At 39.1% G+C, this 22,633-nt stretch overlaps 1 protein-coding gene across 2 annotated transcripts in view; it reads right to left on the reverse strand.

Moving 5' to 3' along the window:
- Positions 1 to 22,633, reverse strand: part of ATG5 (autophagy related 5) — a 555,868-nt gene that overhangs the window by 528,083 nt on the left and 5,152 nt on the right. The window contains exon 2 of one of the 2 annotated variants that reach the window (XM_053710590.1): positions 6,411 to 6,586. In XM_053710590.1, the coding sequence (XP_053566565.1) occupies positions 6,411 to 6,518 (108 nt within the window). In that variant the 5' untranslated portion in view covers positions 6,519 to 6,586. Of the gene's footprint in view, positions 1 to 6,395; positions 6,587 to 22,633 lie in introns of both variants that reach the window. The other variant, XM_053710589.1, reaches the window with a different exon arrangement.

Genomic DNA, 22,633 nt, shown 5'->3' on the forward strand with positions numbered 1-22,633 from the left:
TGCACATAGAACACTTCCATTTCGATTACACACGGTTATATAATTATTTATTTCCCTTTCCCCATTTCACAGCTCACAGTAGCAATACTAAATGGAATTTTTTATGAATCCTATTTCAATAGGATAGATACGTTTTTATTACTCACTCTTACTGACCATTGGAATGTACCATTAGCAGTTTGTTTTGTCTGGTGTCAATTTTTTAATAATTTTGTTATTTTATACATATTAATGGTGATCAGTTGTCTTCTGGAGAAAGTATACTGTTTATTAATTGTATGTGTGTATATATTATATGTTATGTGTAGATTTTTACATGTTGTATATCAAACTTTATTTAATTTATTTTTTACCACTCCCCCCCATGTGAACATGGTATTACCTGGTAAGGGGGTGGAATTTTTTCCTCAATCTGATTGGTTGTTTAGGGTTTAAATATGGCAGCTGTGAGTTTGTTTGTTATACAGCCTGATGAAACAGTGTGTTACACTGAGAAACGCGTTGCTTATGTTTTTACCATTTTAATACATTTTTAAAGATTTATTCATCTCCTCACTTGCTGCCGACCTTTTTGATCTTCTAATCGTTGACTTTTTTGGAGCTGGTCTAGTCTCCTTTTTAGCTATTTGAGGTGTGGCACTGGTCACCGTTGGATTTCTTTTCTGCTGACTGACTCCTGCTTTAGGCATCCCTGGACTCTCCCTGGTGAGACGAGGATCCGCCCCTGTGATCATTTCCATTGGTCTACCGGACGACGAGTGGTTCCGGATTGCTGGTTTTGCACATCTGTGCTTTACATCTCGTGAGTAGGATTCTTTTGTCCTCTTTTGCTTGTACAGGTGGCCCTCGTTTTACAACGGTTCAATTTACACCGTTTCAGAATAACAACCTTTTTTTCCAGTCATGTGACTGCTATTGAAAAGCATTGAGAAGCAGTGCATTTATTAAAATAGCCAGTAGGTGGAGCTGTCCGCTTGTGTTGCAGAAAAGCCAAGCAAGCTGAAATTAATCAGTTTAACCAGACCTGAGCTATCCTGCAGATTTCAAAGGAACAATATCTTCCTGTCTATAAATCAGTCTAGATTGGAATGCATAGAAAGAACTGTTTGCAGAAAAATGCAAGTGAAGTCTGTGTTGTGTGATTATTTTATTAGGTTTATAATGCTGTTTAGCAAATGTTTTTGTTCATTTAACTTAGTTTAATTATATATTCTGTGTTGTGTGATTATTTTATTAGGTTTATAATGCTGTTTAGCATTTAAAGTCTTCATTTCAAAACTTTAAAAATAATGTATTAGGTGTTACTTATGACAATTTTGAGAGGGGCCTGGAACCTATCTCCCTCACTTCCCATTGACTTACATTATAAACTGGGTTTCAATTTACAACGGTTTCGATTTACAACCATTCCTTCTGGAACCTAACCCCGGCGTAAACTGAGGGCTACCTGTATTATCATTTACCATCTGATCTGCACCATGTGGCGCCCTCTATTCTGATTTGTCTAGATTCCTTTTCCTTGTGTCGTGGCGTGACACCCTAGTGGAGCGGCCTATCTGTCTGGAACATCTCTTCTGGAACTTTACATCACGGATACTAAGGACTTTGCCTTCACATGCCATCCCTTATCGGATGACAGTTTGTATATTATAGATATTATTGTATATTCTTGCCTATAGTCATTTATAGACCCCTGCATCTAATTCATCCACTTGTTTCTGTTTGTTACTCCTAGGCGCCTCTTATAAGTACTATAGTGATATTAGTTGTCACTAGAGTACTAGTCTGTCTATAGTTTCTGTAATATTCAGATATATATTTTTAATTCTAGTTTACCAGCAACTGTAAAAAAAATGTTTATCAACATAGATCAGAAAAGGTTCCATAAACAGTAATGCTCTTACGCATTTCCGTATGTTTATTTTAAATGGTAAATTGTTAAAAGTTTTTTTTTTTCTTTTGCTTTCAAAAAGGAAATGTAGGAGAATGAGGACAATGTTTTTATAAAAGTTTTTTCTCCAACTCTGTCTGAAACTGCCATTATTTTATACCAGCAGTTTAGCACTACACTGCTTGAGATCTGCATACAAAATAACTGCTTAATAATCATTTAAAAATGGTAATAGCTAGCACACTGCTGAGTTTTGAAAATAAAAAGCAGTCTAGGGACACACTTCTTGAACTCTATCATTGTATCTCTGTTAACCCTCTGATGACAGGGTTAAGTTGTCTACATCAGAACAACATTCCGATGTAAACAAATTAAAATAATGCAATCGTGCACGCGATCGTGAGATTTCAATGATGGGTTCAGGTCAGGGGGCGTCGCCAGACCGTGATCACATCCTGGAATCGCTGTTGGCTTCAGGACAGCCAAACGTTTAGGACGTTCTATTTCGTCCTAACGGCGCTAAAGCCCAGGCGGGTAGGACGAAATAGAACGTCATACCGGCGCTAAAAGGTTTAATCATGGCAGCTTAGGACTAGAGAAAGATGAGCTCCTGCATTGACAAGGTAATCATTACATAGCATGTAGCAGAGTATCTTAAAAGGTCATGAAACCATTTAAGATTTTAATATAACCCTCCCCCCCACAAAGGAGTTAAACACATAGTTAAAGGCCCACTCAGACTTGAAAAGCACTGCAGCTACGAAGCTGAACCTGGTGATTGGCTGGGTCATGCAACAGTCGGGGGCAATTGGCTAGCTGACTGTTTCCTGCTCAGAACCAGCATTTCTCTGATGCTCCTGTGAGGGGTTAAACACATAGCAATACAGCATCAAATTAGAGAATGTCATTTGTGCACTAGAATGTCCCTTTAACTTGAAAATTTAGTTCAAAAACTAAAAACTAAAGCACACACTGCAAACTTCAAAACCTAACCCTGCTACATATTTCTCCCTAATTTGCCTCAGCAGAGATGATAAAATACAATAAAACAAGTTTGCAAACAGAATGACTATGGAAAACCTTACTCCAGCAACAAGCCCAGATTGGCTCCTCCAAATAAGACATTTGGTGGGAAGGACTTTACTGAAAAACAAATGCAGCAAAAGGTGCTAACACATTTAAAAAAAAATCACATTGATCCAGCTTACTAATTTATTGCATGGCAGCAACTTCTATTATCCAATTTACTTCACTTACCTGGTATCCTTTGAAAAGGATACCTTGGTAGGCTCAGGAACAATGCATTAATAAGAGCTAGCTGCTGATTGGTGGCTGCACATATATGCCTCTTGCCATTGGCTCACCTGATGTGCTCTGCTCAGCTAGCTCCCAGTACTCCCCTGCTGATCCAACAACCAAAGATACCCAGAGAATGAAGCAAATTTGATTATAGAAGTTGTTTAAAACTGTACGTTCTATCTAAATCATAAAAAAATAAAAATATGGGTTTCATGTTGCTTTAGCCACATATTAGCCTCAATGGGAGGAGGGGAGCAAGCACTAATGTTATGGATGATAAGTTTGGAAGTTTAATGTCTCTTTAAAACGCTTCTCTTTCAACAGAAGTCACACCCACATCATCAATAAGAAAATATGAATTCCAAGCAAGTAAGCAGAAAACATTCACTCTACACGCACGCAGTTTTCATCTTACTGGAGGCGAACAGACGAAACAAAAGTGAGATATTACTCACTGGTCATTTCATTAATACAATTCTCAGAAGTTCGATTGATTTCTTGTAAACAGAGACAAAAACAACAATTCCCACAAAACAAGCATTAAAAGAAAGGTTGTAAATGTAAACTGTATAAATAAAGCAATTTCTCAGTTAAAATGATAAAACCTGAAAGTGAGTCTAATTTACACCACTCTATCTACCCAGAGTGGGCGACCTTTCGATTAAACGAGTGTATATATATATATATATATATATATATATATATATATATATATATATATATATATATATATATATATATATATAAAGTCTTTGCTAATGAATGAATATTCTGATGAAAGTTGAATAACCAACAGCTCTTTGCAAAGTCATGAGATTGATTTAAGATAATTTTAGCTTAATATTAGCATCAAATTTTAGTTGGGTGGTCTCTGAAATTAGATGGTTGGTGTGCCCATTAAATAGATACTGGGGAGAACACTGCTTATCTCAGCTTTTTTTCTATACACAAAGTCCTTCCTATCTTATTTCTGTCTGTATACAAAAAAAAGCCAATATTTAGAGCTAGTGCAAAATGAACAATTTTCTACGTATCTTTCTTTCTACTGCTTCTTGTTCACCTAGATTTTCTATAATCAATAGTACTGTTCTGAAATTTTCAGTATAGAGAATAGTTTCAACAGACAAAAGCAGCTATTTCAAAATATAACATAAAGGTATTATATATAAAATATATAAAAATTACAAATACTTTAATACACTTTAGCAGGTAAAATGTATCATTAATAACATTAAAAGAGATAACATTTTGCAACCACTGTCCCCAAAATAAAACTGTGAAATACATTTTCATTATCTATTTTTTCCTATTATGTTATAAAATATAATAGCGCACAGTGCATAATATATATGTAAGTGTGGTGCAACTTTGTGTCCTTGCAACATGCTATATAGTTGCTGAGCACTAGCAAATTTACTTCGCCTTCTTGGCAATCAGACACCTGGCACTGCAGTCAGCATCAGCTCATAAAAGACGTAGTATCACATAGGATCCAAATGCGGAAGCGCTATTCGGCTCTTTTCACAGCCGGATTGATTCTGGTGAAAGATCGCCATCTTAAGATCTCCGAAGATCCAGAGCTTAATAGGACACTGTACCCAATTTTTTTCTTTTGTAATTCAGAAAGAGCATGCAATTTTAAGCAACTTTCTAATCTACTCCTATTATCAATTTTTCTTTGTTCTCTTGCTATCATTATTTGAAAAAGAAGGCATCTAAGCTTTTTTTTTATTTCAGTACTCTGGACAGCACTTTTTTATTGGTGGATGGATTTATCCACCAATCAGCAAGGACAACCCAGGTTGTTCACCAAAAATGGGCCGGCATCTAAACTCACATTCTTGCATTTCAAATAAAGATACCAAGAGAATGAAGAAAATTTGATAAAAGGAGTAAATTAGAAAGTTGCTTAAAATTTCATGCTCAATCTGAATCACGAAAGAAAAATTTTGGGTACAGTGTCCCTTTAATGTGGTGATCTTGTACCAGAATCAATCCAGCTCCAAAAAGAGCAGAATAGTGCGTACTTACATTTGGATCTTAACAAAAGATCTGAATGCACATGCCTAGTATCAAACCCCTCCTCTTACTATAAGTCACATAATTGCATCAGACCAGTAACCATGTAGGCACATGCATACATCACTTGCCTGGCCAAGCAACTCTTGCTGCTATCTGCGACTGCTGTCCCCCTACTCACTATGTGTATGCAGTGCAGCAAACCTAAATGTAAAAAAATCTTAGATCATTTGTTAATATATACTGTACAATACTGGGCATCCGGCAATTATACACAAGAGCAACATCAGCGAATCTACCTGTGCCAAAGGTTATTCTACCTATCTCTACCAGCAGCACCACTGCAGCAGTAAAATTAAAAAGGACAGTAAATGCCTTGAGATTGCTATATAAAATGTTCAGCTTTGAGTAGTAAAACAACTGTGCAATACACTTTCATTATTTAGAACAATGCATTGTATACTACCATAATGGTACTTCCTCCAATTAAAGGGGTACTAAATACATGTTATGCACCTCCCACTAATCATGGGACCTGGGTTACACTGCAGGTATCTGAAGGAAAGTTGCTGCACATGTGCAAACCAGTGGAATGCAGTGAAAGACAGATTTCAACATTGGCGGCACCCATGACAAGAGGGAGGCGGGAATGACCTCAATACTATGCTTATAAAATGTATTTAGTGTTTAATGCAAGTGGTGGGTGGGATTTGGCTATTGGAAACCAATTGCTGCTAACAATAAACAAATTTGTTTAAAAACTGCTTGGACAATATGCTATTATATAGCAAGACAGCAGAAATGTATTAGTTACAAGGTGCTTACTGTTCCTTTAAATGCATTTCACTAACGTGCTCCAATATCTGCATCTTTTAGACAAAATGCATTGCTCTTAGCTCAACAGTCTAATGTAATCACAAAAAGTGTTTAAATCAAGTACACAATTATAAAAAAATAAAAAAATAAGCTTTTTTAGGGGGGAAATTAAATAATGTAGTTTAAATATAAACATATGAAAATGTAAGGCAGGCATTGTAAACATTTTACTAACATTATATATACATCATTTGAATTCCAGCAAATTAAAGTTCTATTAAAACAGCAGAATATCTGCCATTCCCACGGTCACCTGATCTGTCCCTACTAGTTATATACAGTTCCTTAGTTCTAGGAGCAGCCTACATACCCTCATGTCACTTACATAATAGGGTTCAGCATCCCGTTCGGTCAGTTCATCTTGGTATAATGTGAAGCAGCTTGGTATTCTCCCATACCACACATCGCGGAGTACATCTTTGTCATCTGTCATTCTTACTCCTTTTGTGACCACACATATAGTCTAACTTGTTGCATTCACCAAGGGAAAAATAATATATTCTAAAGGGAAAACAATGGAATAATATAATAATGCAATAATGCAATAATGCAAATATACAGAGGTGATATAAAAATGATTAAAAAGTATATCTTTCCAAACATTACTATTTCATTTATGTAAATTCTGAATGTTATAAAATGAAATCATAAGGATAAGTTTTGGATAGACAATCGTCATAAGAACTGTTTGTGTGCTTAAATACAACGTATTTAAATGGACAGTGTACTGTAAAATATTATTCTCTTTATTTGTCCCCCAATTATTCGTGTTACCAGCTAGAGGGTATTACATTTTTACAAGGAAGCATGTGTGCGTAAAAAGTGATAAAATTAGGGGGTCTAATTTCCCTGCAAGCCCTGTCCATTTTAACAGGTTGTGTCCTGTCAAAGAACAAAACCAGCGATTTCACATACAAAAATAAACCTATGGATCAGTTAAAGGGATATGAAATCCAATTTTTCTTTCATGATTCAGATTTTAAGGAACTTTCCAATGTAAACCTATTATCAAATTTTTCTTCGTTCTATTGGTATCTTTATTTGAAAAGCAGAAATGTAAAGCTTATGAGCTGGCCCACTTTTGGTTCAGCTTGCTGTTTGGTGGCTAAATGTAAATGCTGAACTCACAATGTGATTACAAGTGGCTAGCTAATTAACGCTCATGCTTGAGCGTTAATTGCGCTAGAAGTAAGCTTTTTGCTCGCATCGGGTTGCGCTCATATTATGAGTTAAAAGTAAACTGTTCTCACTCACACGCAAACCCGACGAGCGCAAAAAGCCGAACTTACAATATTGCGTTCACGTATTCCACAATACAAGTCTATAAATACATCAATACACATAAAAATACATAAATATGTGCACACACACACACACACACATATACATATACATATATATATATATATATATATATACACACATACACATACACACACACACACATACACACACACGCACACACATATACATACATATATATATATATATATATATATATATATATATATATACACACACACACATCCATCTTTAGACATGCATATGTATGTATCTCAATGTTAAAGCCCTTTGTCTGCCTTTTTTTCTTCTAACACCTGATACCTCCTATCTTTGAGCACTGATAACTTTTGTGTGCAATATTTTATTAAGTCATTTTATACTTTGTAATGTATTTTTGATGTGTTTTGTGTAACTTTTTAGTTTTGTGAAATAGTTAAAGGGACACTGAACCCAATTTTTTTTCTTTCATGATTTAGATAGAGCATGCAATTTTAAGCAACTTTCTAATTTACTTCTATTATCATTTTTTATTCGTTCTCTTGCTATCTTTATTTGAAAAAGACGGCACCTCAGCTAAGGAGCCAGCAAATTGTTGTTTCAGAACCATGGACAGCACTTGTTTATTGGTGCTGTCCAATCAGCAAGGACAACCCAGGTTGTTCACCAAAAATGGGCCGGCATCTAAACTTACATTCTTGCTTTTCAAATAAACATACCAAGAGAATGAAGAAAATGTGATAATATGAGTAAATTAGAAAGTTGCTTAAAATTGCATGCTCTATCTGAATCACAAAATAATTTTTTTGGGTTCAGTGTCCCTTTAAACAGAAATCTGAAGTCAGGGTAATCATTCTAGCATAAATCGCGATTGCACTTCTGCGATCACGTTTACTTTCAATGCGTAATACGAGCGGTAAGCCCAACGAGTGCAAACCCCCACGATAAACAACTTATCGCTCACGTGCACTCCACTCATAATTTGGCTCAATTTGAGATAACCAACTATAAACCTGACCACCGGATGTAAGATTCAAAGAAGTAATTTTCCAGCCTCCAGTGAGATTTAAAAGACCTTTATTAGTCTCTTGCAGGGTCCATCATATAAACAATGTTTCAAACCTTAACTCGGTTCTTAATCATGTCGACATGATTAAGAACCGAGTTAAGGTTTGAAACGTTGTTTATATGATGGACCATGCAAGAGACTAATAAAGGTCTTTTAAATCTCACTGGAGGCTGGAAAATTACTTCTTTGAATTGTACCTTGGGGTTTGGCTAACCCATTCCTGTGCCCCAGACAGAAGAAGGTGCTGTCTTTCACCACAATTTTTACATACACCGGATGTAAGATGCCTGTCTGTATGTATGCTTTATGTATCATGGTGCACTGTCTAGATTCTTGCTCTCTGAATGTGTGGTTACTGCTTATATATCTGCCCTCTGTTTTAAGACAAATGGTTTCCATCTGTTTACGGCATTACAAGCTAGATACCCAGTTTCTATATTTGTATACCAGTCTTACGGTATTTGGGGTGATTATACACTTGAGCTCTGCAAGATAACTGCATGCTTTATTTATGTGAAATAGCCTGTTACATAACATACAGCAGAATAAGAAAATTACATACCTTTTCTTTCTATATAACTATATATGTATATGACCTATTGGTTTTGGGGTGTAATTATACAAACCAATTGATATCATAGGGATGGTCAAAAGTTTATCCTAAATGTAAGGTCTGGCTCCTAGATTTTGAACAAACCTTGTACTAGTATTATACATGTGGGATTACTAATCTCCAGAAATGTGCGTAAATTTGATGTAATGGAAGAAATGTCCTACGTCAGTAGTTAAACAGTTTGTATGCAATTTCAATAATTGTGGGGAAACAATGTTCCATTAATATTCCAGGCTGACAAGGCCTATCGTTTGGGGAGCTAAATTGCAGTCTTGAATTATGTGATCGCTACGATCTACGGTAAGTACTGAGCTGTGCTTATTTTGTATTTTGGCGTTTGGTCCCCAGCGTTGTGTAGTAACGGTAATGGTATGTGCTATCTTGTAGGATAATTACAGATGTTACTAGTGAGGCTGTTTGGAGCAACATGTCGGATACCCACCTATGTGTATATTCCTCTTGATTAGTTTATGCAATCACGCTAGCATGCTTTCATGTCCACTGTTAGACATTTTGTGTTTTACCTGGTTTTAGAACATGCACTGATAGTTTGGTTTTATTTATGTAAGGTCCCTGCAACCGCTGTGTGGTATTAGTATTTGCCAGCTGAATTTATTCACCTATGACCTGGGATTTGTACTCTTTGAACATGCATGGTACACAATGTTATGTTAATGACTATCTACTTGCTGTTGTTGTGACAATCGTGTGAGGTGTTAGAAATGCTGTTGCCCCTTGTCCATATCTGCTTAAGAGTATGTCTGTGTTTTTCCTCTAATTCCCATATACTGTTATTGTGTTAATCTATATATACGACCATCTCATTTTCCATGCCATTGAATATCTATTGTCGCTATTTATTTAGTTTTAAGAGATCCTTGCCATATCCTCATGAAAGTGTAACCATAAGAAATCTGTGCTATATATCTATGAAATTGTTACTATGTATTTAGTTGTAGAGATCCCTGCCATATCTCTTTAAAAATGTATCCATGACATTTCTGCTATATATCTATGAAATTGTAGTCTATCCTAGAATGATTAGTGCTTAGTTTATCTTGTTCCAGTTTTAACCTTTTATGTTTTACTTGAAGGTATTTTTTTTATTTTTATTTTTATTGTTTGAACTATATGTTTTTCAATTTTGCTTTTTTTGTAGAACATATTTGTCTTGAGAAAGGCCCAAATAGGAGCCAAAATGTCGACTATCAAATTGAAAACCTGATGTATTGAAAATAAAAAGCACTTGTTGGATTGATATAAAAAACGCCTGTGAGTGCCCTTCTGAACAAAAAGTTTACACATTATATATATATATATATATATATATATATATATATATATATATATATATATATATATATATATATATATATATATATATATATATATCTTAATTTTTTTTGTATTAACTTTGTTCAATATGGGTCTACTAAGGCCTTGTATTTAGAAAATATTTGATGTTATTAATTTAAGCTGTACCTAATAGTACCTATAACCCTCTAATCCCTTTATATGAGGGACGTTAATACAGGACTTTATACTATTAAATGGGATACTAAACCCACATTTTGTTCTTTAAAGGGACAGTCTACACCAGCATTTTTATTGTATAAAAAGATAATCTCTTTATTACCCATTCTCGAGTTTTGCACAGCCAGCACAGTTATATTAATACACTTTTTACCCATGTGATTACATTTTATCTAAGCCTCTGCAAACTGCCCCTTTATTTCAGTTCTTTTGAAAGACATGCATTCAAGCCAATCAGTACTGACTCCTAGGTAACTTCACAGGCTTGAGCACAATGTTATCTATATGGCACACATAACTAACAGGGAAAGAATGTCAAAATGCATTCAGATAAGAGGCTAAGAAAATAGCATATGAGCCTACCTAGGTTAAGCTTTTAACTAAGAATACCAAAAGAACAAAGCAAAATTGATTATAAAAGTAAATTGGAAAGTTGTTTAAAATTGCATGCCCTATCTGAATCATCAAAGTGTGTTTTTTACTAGACTGTCACTTTAAAGGGACAGTCTACACCAGAATTGTTATTGTTTAAAAAGATAGATAATACCTTTATTACTTATTCCCTAGTTTTGCATAACCAACAAAGTTATATAAATACACTTTTTACCTCTGTGATTACATTGTATCTAAGCCTCTGCAAACTGCCCCCTTATTTCAGTTCTTTTGACAGACATCCATTTTAGCCATCAAAGCTGGCTCACTGGATCTCCACGTGCGTGAGCACAGTGTTATCTATATGACAAACGTGAACTAACACCCTCTAGTGGTGAAAAACTGTTCAAATGCTCTGAGAGAAGAGGCGGCCTTCAAGGGCTTAGAAATTTGCATATGAACCTCCTAGGTGTAGCTTTCAACTAAGAATACCAAGAGAAGAAAGCAAAATTGGTGATAAAAGTAAATTTGAAATATGTTTAAAATTACATTCTCTATCTGAATCATGAAAGTTTATTTTGGACTAGACTGTCCCTTTAATGATTCAGATAGAGCACGTAATTTTAAACAACTTTCCAATTTACTTTTATGATCATCATTTTTTTTTTTCTTTGATATTCTTAGTTGAAAGCTAAACCTAGGTAGGCTCATATGCTATTTCCTTAGCCCTTGAAGGCCACTTCTTATCTGAATGTATTTTGCTATCTTTATTTTAAAAGCAGGAATGTAAAGCTTAGGAGCCGGCCCATTTTAGGTTCAGCACCATGGATAGCGCTTGCTTATTGGTGCCTACATTTATCCACCAATTAGAAAGCATAAGCTAGGTTCTGAACCAAAAATGGGCCGGCTCCTCTTTACATTCTGTGCTTTTCAAAACCCCAGCCAATGTTCAGCATTGTGTATGTTAATGTGAGGCTTGCGTAAAGTTACTCGGCTATGGAAATTCAGTTCACTAAGCTCCTGACGCACAGTTCATGTGCTGATGTTGCTTCCATAGGCAGTTTTTCTTAAGTGCTAAACACTTCAGCACTCTGGATTTTATGCACCTGTTAGTGACAAACTCCTGAATTCAATAATTGCTATGGGTGTCCACATAGTGTGCGTGCAAGTTACAATCAATCACTCTCTTCTAACTCTCTCTCTTCTAACTCTCTCTCTTCTAACTCTCTCTCTTCTAACTCTCTCTCTTCTAACTCTCTCTCTTCTAACTCCCTCTCTTCTAACTCCCTCTCTTCTAACTCCCTCTCTTCTAACTCCCTCTCTTCTAACTCTCTCTCTTCTAACTCTCTCTCTTCTAACTCTCTCTCTTCTAACTCTCTCTCTTCTAACTCTCTCTCTTCTAACTCTCTCTCTTCTAACTCTCTCTCTTCTAACTCCCTCTCTTCTAACTCCCTCTCTTCTAACTCCCTCTCTTCTAACTCCCTCTCTTCTAACTCTCTCTCTTCTAACTCTCTCTCTTCTAACTCTCTCTCTTCTAACTCTCTCTCTTCTATCTCCCTTTCTTCTAACTCTCTCTCTTCTAACTCTCTCTCTTCTAACTCTCTCTCTTCTAACTCTCTCTCTTCTAACTCTCTCTCTTCTAACTCTCTCTCTTCTAACTCTCTCTCTTCTAACTCTCTCTCTTCTAACTCTCTCTCTTCTAACTCTCTCTCTTCTAACTCTCTCTCTTCTAACTCTCTCTCTTCTAACTCTCTCTCTTCTAACTCTCTCTCTTCTAACTCTCTCTCTTCTAACTCTCTCTCTTCTAACTCTCTCTCTTCTAACTCTCTCTCTTCTAACTCTCTCTCTTCTAACTCTCTCTCTTCTAACTCTCTCTCTTCTAACTCTCTCTCTTCTAACTCTCTCTCTTCTAGCTCTCTCTCTCTTCTAACTCTCTCTCTTCTAACTCTCTCTCTTCTAACTCTCTCTCTTCTAACTCTCTCTCTTCTAACTCTCTCTCTTCTAACTCCCTCTCTTCTAACTCTCTCTCTTCTAACTCTCTCTCTTCTAACTCTCTCTCTTCTAACTCTCTCTCTTCTAGCTCTCTCTCTCTTCTAACTCTCTCTCTTCTAACTCCCTCTCTTCTAACTCTCTCTCTTCTAACTCTCTCTCTTCTAACTCTCTCTCTTCTAACTCTCTCTCTTCTAACTCTCTCTCTCATCTGTAAGGACTGTATGAAAATACTTTGAAATAGTCTATTTTTGTCATATGTTGACCCATCAGTGTTTGGAAACAGGATTGGATCTGGATAACAACAACATATCTGCTTTTAGAAAACAGTGTAATAATTTTTTGACAGTCTATAGAGTTAAAGGGATGTGAAACCCCAAAAAATTATTTTATCCTTCAGATAGAACATAACATTTTAAACAACTCTCAAATTTACTTCTATCATCTAATTATCTTCATTCTCTTGGTATTCTTTGTTGAAGGAGCAGCAATGCACTACTGGGAGCTAGCAGAAAACTAATAAGAGGTATACATGTGCAGCCACCAATCAGTAGCGTCCGAGCCTACCTAGGTATACTTTTCAACAGAGCATACAAAAGGAAAGAAACAAATTAGATAATAAAAATACATTTAGTTTAAAATGGTATGCTCTATCTGAATCATGAAAGAAAAAAAATTGGTTTTCATATCCCTTTAAATATTCCACTCAATTTTAATTGTTATAATTTATTTAAAAAGCACTATAATATTCCACAGTGCTGAATAAATAAGCATATATAAAATACATGACACTTAATCACATAGACACAAAGATACAGGAAATAGTAACATAAATTAGACCAAAACAAATGAATACAAAAGGATGTATATCCTGTTCCAACAAGCTGAAAATAAATATACTGATTGCAATCATGATCTTCAAATGCTTATATCTCCATGTCATGTCATGAAATCCTAAAGCCTAAGAAGTTGAACAGTTCAGCTTGGATACACATACATACACAGTATTACAGCCTAGGCCAACACGGCCTGTACCTAGTGCGGCAGATGGGGGGAGCACTCTTTGAAATCACTTACACCCATGGCTGCCCCCTCTTACCACCACCGCCAGCCGCACCTAAAGTTTAGCCTGATGCGGCTAGATACATTTTCGGGGATCAATAACAGGGTTGTGTGAATTGTATCACCCGACGCCCAGGATATTAAGTTCTGGGCACCGGGCAGGCAGTTTTTTTTAAGCAGCCCGACTGGCAAGCAGGTCTGCAGTCTCTATACCTTATTACTGACGTGCCTCTGCTTGGGTGCTCTGGTAAAATGTATGTATTCTGATTCAGTGCTTCATACATTGTTATCTCTCAGGCTATGACTAACAGCTGGGGGAGATGTACATAAGCAGTGCAGTCTGCCTGTGTCTGTCTGTACCCAGTTCCCTCTGCTCCTCCCAGTACCAGGTTCCACTCGGTAGGTGGATGTGCTTCAGGAAGCGACCAGACTCTGTAAGTACCATATAGAGTGATGTATCAGTGATGCACATGGGGTATTTCTGTCTGCAAAAGGTATATAATGCAGTTCTTGTATCCTCTGGCTCTCACACTGGGCAGATGGGGTATTACAAGCAGGAGATGTATGTAACAGCAATTACCGATATCATCGGTCAAGCAATCTGTGCACATGTGTTATTACTGGCAGGGAGGGGCAACATCTACTGGTACCCACTCTCTCTTACGTTGGGCCCTAACTTTATTATAGGCGGGAAGCTATACAGAGCAGCACCTACCAGTATCTTCTCTCTTTGCTTGTGATAGCGAGTGCATTTCAGGCAGTTGTATGTATATGGCCGAATCTACAGCAATTGTTTTACACCAAGGATTACTGTTGTAAAAAGGTAAATCTATCAGCCACTGGCACCCTCACACTGGGTAGATGGACTATATCAAGACTAAAACCATAAAGATAAGCACCTACGATACTCTCTATCCTTGACAATACTCAATACTATCCTTCTTTCTCTTCCCTCCTATCCTCTTATATACTTTGGAAATACCATCAGCAATAAAAGAAATGTTATGTTACACCCTAACCAAAAGATATTATGGCTAAAAAGCACTAAAACTTGGGGGTTGGGTGGTTGCTTAGCAGAATTGTGAGTGCGCAGGACAGCACAAAACAAAAATACATCACTGAGTTAGGTCCATAATTATTTGGACAGTGACACGATATTCATGTTTTGGCTGTCTATACCACCACAATACATTTTAAATGAAGCAATTAAGACACGGCTGAAGTGCAGACTTTAAGCTTTAAGTCAAAGGGTTTTACAAAAATATTGTATGAGCCATTAGGAATTACAGCAATTTTTATATATCATATTCCTTATTTTTAGGGGCTCAAAAGTAATTGGACAAACTAGCAATAAAAAAAAATGATCATTCTTAATACTTGATTAAAAATCCTTTGCAGTGAACGAGTCCCTAGTGATGCTTTGCCAGGCCTTTTCTCATTTATTTCATAACTAGTCCTAAAGCCCGTTCACACGGGCCGTGTTATTATATTTTTTTTATTTTTTTTTTATTTATTTTTTTTTATTTTCTCTCTCTCTCTCTCTCTCTCTCTCATGCGATCAGCTGTGCTCTTTCACCTGCCGGTCCTCGCGCTGCTGTTTTCACTTGCAGGGGTGCGCGTGCGATCAGCTGTGCGCTTTCACTTGCCGGTCCTGCAGGGGTGCGCGTGCGATCAGCTGTGCGCTTTCACTTGCCGGTCCTCGCGCTGCTGTTTTCACTTGCAAGGGTGCGCGTGCAATCAGCTGTGCGCTTTCACTTGCCGGTCCTCGCGCTGCTGTTTTCACTTGCAGGGGTGCGCGTGCGAGGTCAGGTGGGTGCGCGTGCGATCAGCTGTGCGCTTTCTAAGGCCAAGTGTTTGGCTCTACTGCGCATGACGGCTTCAGACAAACACTTGGCCTTTTATAATATAGGATAATTCATTGTTACATAAGAGCTATAAAAAATACATATAATAAACAAAAACTTCATAAATATTTTTTCTTGATTTATAACATTATTGTGAATTGCTCTTTTGAAATATAAAATATATACAGCAACTATTTTGCTCAAATAAGTATCAGGATGGCTGTTCTATTAGTACAGACTTGTTACAGGAGTAGACAATGTTAGCTACTGCCATTTAGATTGCAGACTAAAACTTAAAATAAGTAACATCTCCCAGAACACTAAATGTTAATATACTGTCCTAAGAGCAAAGTATCTTTAATTTCTGTGCACAGAGTGTCTCAATAGTCAATTACACAGTTTCATATAACTATGTATTGCTGGAAAATTGTTCATTATCAGCGAGTTTGCATAAAGTGCAATATGTAATTTTCTTATGCATTATTTTGTTGTAAGTTGGCTGTACTGTAACTCTTGTAAATTGGTGTAAAACGAACTGTTGTAAAACAAGGGCTACCTGTATTTATAACACTAACATAATAAAACTTTGAATCTGGAACCTATGCAGCACTGTGTGCCGATTGCATTGGCATCTTAGTTTGCAGTAGAGGGGGGGAAAAAACAACATTAATTGACTCAATCAAGGGGGAGGAGAAACACCGGATTTATAAAAAGCTCACCTCATAAAAACACAGAGGCATCATGTAAGTCCAACGGTAACTTTGCTATGATGGATGTTCTTTAGTAATTATATATTGTCACGGATACCGGGCTACAGGGGTTAAACTCCTACCCCCCCCCCCTGTTGTTTCTCAGAGGTTTTGGGATCCTCAAAGCAACGGCGATCTCCCAGAGCTTTGGTTTCCCTTGTTTTTATCTGTTCACCTGATCTTGAAAGAGCTGATCTCTGACCAACCTATCCCTCTCCGGTCGGCCGGGCTCCTGGAACAACCGACCGGCTGCCGCATCCAGCACCCTCGGACACCTTTACCTCCGGCCGTCTCAGAGCTCTGCTCTCTTGGAGACTGGAATCCCTTGGGGAGGGAAAGAGATGGGCCAGTTGCCGGCGGTAAGCTTCATTGAGAATCAGGGTTTCCAAGCCCTATTTAGCAGACGGCATCAGCTCAGATACCCGGTCTCTTTTAACACAGGTCGCTCCAGCGGTCCTTTGCCCCAGAGCTCCGCTCTTTTGGGAAATAGTTCCCCATGGGGAGGGCAAGAGACAGGGTGATTGCCGGAAGGGAGCTCCCCTGGAAACAGGGGGTCTCCGACCCCCTCCCTCCAACCCCCCTTTCCCAGTAGCCTTCCCGGTGTACGTTTCGTCGCCCATAACTTTCGAGCCGCGCCACGGACCAAGGTGCTTTTTGGAATGTAACAGCTCAAGACACAGTTATTTCCCATGATACCCTGGAAGTGCCGCCGCTCCCCCGGGATCACCCCGAATGCACCATCTCTGTACCGTTGGACACTGGGGATCCTTGGATATTATGGAGGTGCCAGCCTGTCTGGAGGGGCGGGAATGGCAGGAGATGTGAGGGACTGATAAGGCTCTTATCAAGATCAGTTTGTGTATAAATGTTGTGTGTTTTTACCAATAAAGTGTACTTCATGTTTTCACCTGAATGCTAGTCTGTCTAGATATTTGGGTGGGCTCTGCTAGAATTACTTCCTCCACTACATAGCGGCAGGTTCCAGGCATCGGGAGGATCCATTAGCAGAGCTACCCAGTCGGGGGAACTGGAATCCGTCACAGTGGTGGCAGCAGTGGGATGCTTCTGATTACCTGGAATGTCCAATCTACCACCTGAAGTCCTTGCCAAATGGAAAAATATCAAAAGCTTGGGAAGGACGAAGTGCAGAGCTTACTGCAAGCCAGAGGAGGAGTAGCTGGTTCCAAGACAAAGACTGCACTCGTAGCCGAGCTGATGGAAGGTGATCAGGCTAACGAGCCGGGGGGTCTGATGACGGCCAAGGCAGTAGCGGGCCCAGTACCGTCTCCACCCCGGAGACTACCATGTCGGATCTCCAGAGACAGATCCAGTGGCGACTGGACCTCTATGGACCTAACCCCCCCAAGGAGATTGTTACTCAGGTCATTGCCGACGCCACTAAGGTACATTTGATAGAGCTACAAAAGTCTATGGGGGGAGTTCTGACCAAACCCAAGAAGCTACCCAATGCCGCCTTCCGTTTTTTCCAGGACGATGGGGCGGAGGAGATTGACCGCTACCTTCAGCTTTTTGAGACACAGTGTCGGTTGCAGGGGGTCGCCAATGCCGACTGAGTCACTATCCTGCTCCAGAAACTGGCTGGTCGGGCTTTGGAGGCTTTCCACACCATCCCCTCCGAAGACCAAGTCAATTACGACCAAGTGAGGGAACGCATCCTTGCCCGCTATGGACTCACGCCGGAGGCACACCGGCTGAAATTCTGGGAGCTTCAGAGACAAGAGGGGCAACCATACACAGAGTTTGCCCACTGGTTAGCCGGGTCCCTGGACTTTTGGATCACCGGTTGCCATATAACCACCCTGTCAAAGGCAGTACAGCTCTTTCTTTTGGAGCAGTTTTACAACAGTGCTCCGGCAGAGATACGGGACTGGGTGAAGGACAAAAGACCCACCACAGCAGACAAAGCAGCCGCCCTGGCCGACCAGTATGTAGATGCCCGTTGCCAGGCCGCCCCAGGACCACAGCCTGTAACTCACTCTGCATCCACCCCTACACGACCCCCAACAGCTCCTCGGCAGTCCCAGGCCCAGTCAACCTCTGTCTCTCCGGCCGGGGCCAGCAATCCCTGGGGGTGCTACGGGTGTGGGCACCCCGGCCACATGAAAAGAAACTGTCTAGCGCAACAAAGAAACCCTCCGGCACCACAGCCAAGAAACCCCTCTCCGGCACAGTGGGGGAGCACTCCAACCAGGTCCTACCAAGCCGCCGCCCACTGCATGTACGCAGTGGGTCCTGCCAACTATGCAGAATGGCCAGATGAAGAGGTTGGCATCCTGCATGAGGTTGGCCTTGTAACCTAAGATAATCGCCAGCACCATCGGCAGGACGTCTGGGTCAATGGGCAGGCGCACCTAGTCCCCACCTCTGGCCGAAGAGGGAGAACCCTTGCTGTCCAGGTACCCGGAGGTGCCATCCTGGAGGTCCCCACATCCTGAGTACACTTGAACTGGAAAGTCAGCTCCCGTGATGTGGAGTTGGGTGTTATGCAGCAGTCCCCTGCCGAGGTCCTTTTGGGAAATGACCTTGGTCCCCTTGTCTCAGCCTTTATGGGGTATACCTCCCCGCCGGACATCTGCCCAGTGACCAGCCGCCAGCAGGCCAGACACCAAGCCATCATACCGATGCCGGGGACCCAGGGGTAGCATTAATATATCAACCTGCCCCCCACAGCATGCCAAAACTGTTAGTCCAAGTAACAATTCTAGAAATTCTAGTAGAAAAATTCTTCGTGCCATGAGCACAAATGCTCGCAGCTTAGGAAATAAATTACCTGAACTCATTTCAATAATGACTAGGGACAACTTGGATTTAGTAGCTATAACAGAAACATGGTACAATGATTTGCATGACTGGGACATAGTCATACCTGGATACAGGTTATTTAAAAAGAACAGAGTAGGAAAGAAAGGTGGAGGAGTTGCTTTGTATGTAAATGAAAATATAAAGGTTACTGAAATTGTAGGAACAAATGATGAGGTGGAAAGTATTTGGGTGACTTTGGAAATTGGAGATAAAAATGTTTTTAGAATAGGGGTTGTATATAGGCCTCCATTGCAGGATGAAAAACTGGACAATCTGTTATTAGATGAAATAACCAAAATGACCATGAAGGGTAAGGTTATAGTACTGGGGGACTTTAATTTGCCAGATATAGACTGGAAGATTCCTTCTGCTAGATCGGCTAGAAGCAGGTATATTCTTGAATCTCTGCTAGGGGAATCACTTGAACAATTAGTCAAGGAACCAACTCGTAAGGAAGCTATATTAGATCTAATACTTACAAACAGTGATACCGTTTCAGATGTGTCTGTAGGTGAGAACTTAGGATCCAGTGATCATCAAACTGTTTGGTTTAGTATTCATGTTCAGGAACTGTACACCCAGACTAAAACAAAAGTTTTAGACTTTAGGACGGCAGATTTTTCATTAATGGGAGAATACCTAAAAAACTATTTAAAGGGGAAAAATCTTATTACAGGGGTTCAAGAACAGTGGGAATTTGTGAAAGGTGCCATTTTAGATGCAACCGCACACTGTATTAGACATGTCTGTAAAAGTAAAAGAAAGCGGAAACCAATTTGGTTTTCCAAAGAAGTAGCACATGCTGTAAAGACAAAAAAGATAGCTTATAAAAATTACAGACACACACAAGCAGATGATGATATGAAAATATGGAGACTCCAACAAAAAAAGACTAAGCAGTTAATTAGGAAGGTTAAAGCTGATGCAGAAGAGAAGATAGCACAGTCAGTAAAACATGGGGACAAAACATTCTTTAGATATATCAGTGAAAGAAGAAAAAATAAGGTAGGAATAGTAAAATTGAAATCAGTTGATGGTAGAATAATAGAAGGAGATAAGCAGATTGCAGACTGTCTCAATGATTACTTCTGTTCTGTTTTCACTAAAGATTGTGAAGATACAATGTCTACATTAAGGGATGCTATGCAAAATAGAAACAAGCTTAACAGTAATCTTTTTACAGAGGATGAGGTTTTGTTAGCATTATCAAAAATAAATGTTACAAAGGCAGTGGGTCCTGATAATATTCATCCAAGGGTTTTAAAAGAACTTCGTTCAGTGCTAACTGTCCCATTAACTGATCTGTTTAATCAGTCACTATTAACAGGAGCTGTCCCAGATGATTGGAGAATAGCAAATGTAATACCTCTTCATAAAAAGGGCAGTAGAGAAGAATCTGGCAACTACAGGCCAGTTAGTTTAACTTCAGTAGTAGGGAAATTAATGGAAAGCCTCTTAAAGGAAAGAATTATGACTTACATAAAGACAAACAATTTAGAGGACCAAAATCAGCATGGTTTTACTTCAGGGAGATCATGTCAGACTAATCTAATTGACTTCTTTGATTATGTAACAAAAGTATTAGACAAGGGAGGAGCAGTTGATGTAGCATATCTAGATTTCAGCAAAGCATTTGACACCGTCCCACACAATAAACTTATTCACAAACTATATCTCCTTGGTCTAGATTCAAAAATTGTGAACTGGGTGGAATGCTGGCTTAAGGACAGAAAACAAAGTGTCTTAGTAAATGGAGTTCATTCAGCAGAGGGGGCTGTTACTAGTGGTGTTCCTCAGGGGTCAGTTCTGGGGCCTGTTTTGTTTAACATATTTATCTGCGATATCAGCAAAGGGCTACAGGGGAAAGTATGTCTCTTTGCAGATGATACAAAAATTTGCAACAGAGTGGATGTTCCAGGGGGGGTAGACAAAATGAGAAGTGATATACAACAATTGGAGGATTGGACAAACGACTGGGATCTAAAGTTTAACACAGCAAAGTGTAAAATAATGCATTTAGGGAAGAAAAATCCAAATGTTAATTACAGACTCAATGACACTTTACTGACTGTTACAGACGAGGAAGAGGACTTGGGAATTATTATTTCAGATGATTTAAAACTTAGTAAACAATGTAGTAAGGCAGCGAGTAAGGCTAGCAGAATGCTTGGATGTATTGGTAGAGGTATTTGCAGCAGAAATAGTAAGGTTCTTATGCCACTTTATAGATCATTAGTTAGGCCTCATCTTGAGTATTGTGTGCAGTTCTGGAGGCCATATCTTCAGAAGGATATTAACAAACTTGAATCTGTGCAAAGGAGGGCTACCAAAATGGTACATGGTCTAAAAAATAAAACTTACCAGGATAGGCTCAATGACCTAAATATGTATAGCTTAGAGGAGAGAAGGGAAAGAGGTGATATGATAGCAACTTTCAAGTACATTAAAGGGTTTAGTAAAACTGAGGCTGTGGGTATTTTACATAAAATGGAAAATTCAAGAACAAGGGGTCATGAGCTCAAGCTAAAGGGTAGTAGATTCAGGAGTAATTTGAGGAAGCACTTCTTTACAGAAAGAGTGATTGATTTATGGAATAAACTTCCTCAAGAGGTAGTAGCAACAAACACTGTGGGGGACTTTAAAAATGCATGGGACAAGCATAGGGCTATCCTACGAACTAGATAAGTTTATACTGTTAGGTAAGGTGGGGCAGACTTGCTGGGCCTATGGCTCTTATCTGCCGTCAATATCTATGTTTCTATGTTTCTATGATACATTCTGTCCGCCCTTCCACCCTGACTACCCCCCTACCCCCTGACTGACCCTCCTGGGCGTCCCCTCTGACTTTGCCCAGGAGACCCTGAACCAACCAACCTTAGCCACCTACCGTGACTGGGTGGGTACCGACCACCAGGGCCCCGGGGAAGAGCGTTTCCAGTGGGAAAGGGCTCCTGTACCAGATCTCGAGAGGAGAAAAGGACCAGTGCCCAAACGTCAGCTGGTTGTACCGAAGAAATTTCGGTCCGACCTACTAAAAATAGGGCACAACATTCCTCTAGCTGGTTTCTTAGGAAAGGCCAGGACCCACCACCGCTTGAAACAAACCTTTTTCTGGCCAGGAATTAAAGTAGATATTAGAGAATACTGTAAATTTTGTGAGGTGTGCCAGAAAGTAGGGAAAACAGGGGACCATAATAAAGTCCCCTTACATCC

The sequence above is a fragment of the Bombina bombina genome, chromosome 4 (assembly GCF_027579735.1).
Source record: "Bombina bombina isolate aBomBom1 chromosome 4, aBomBom1.pri, whole genome shotgun sequence".
NCBI classification, from domain to species: domain Eukaryota; kingdom Metazoa; phylum Chordata; class Amphibia; order Anura; family Bombinatoridae; genus Bombina; species Bombina bombina.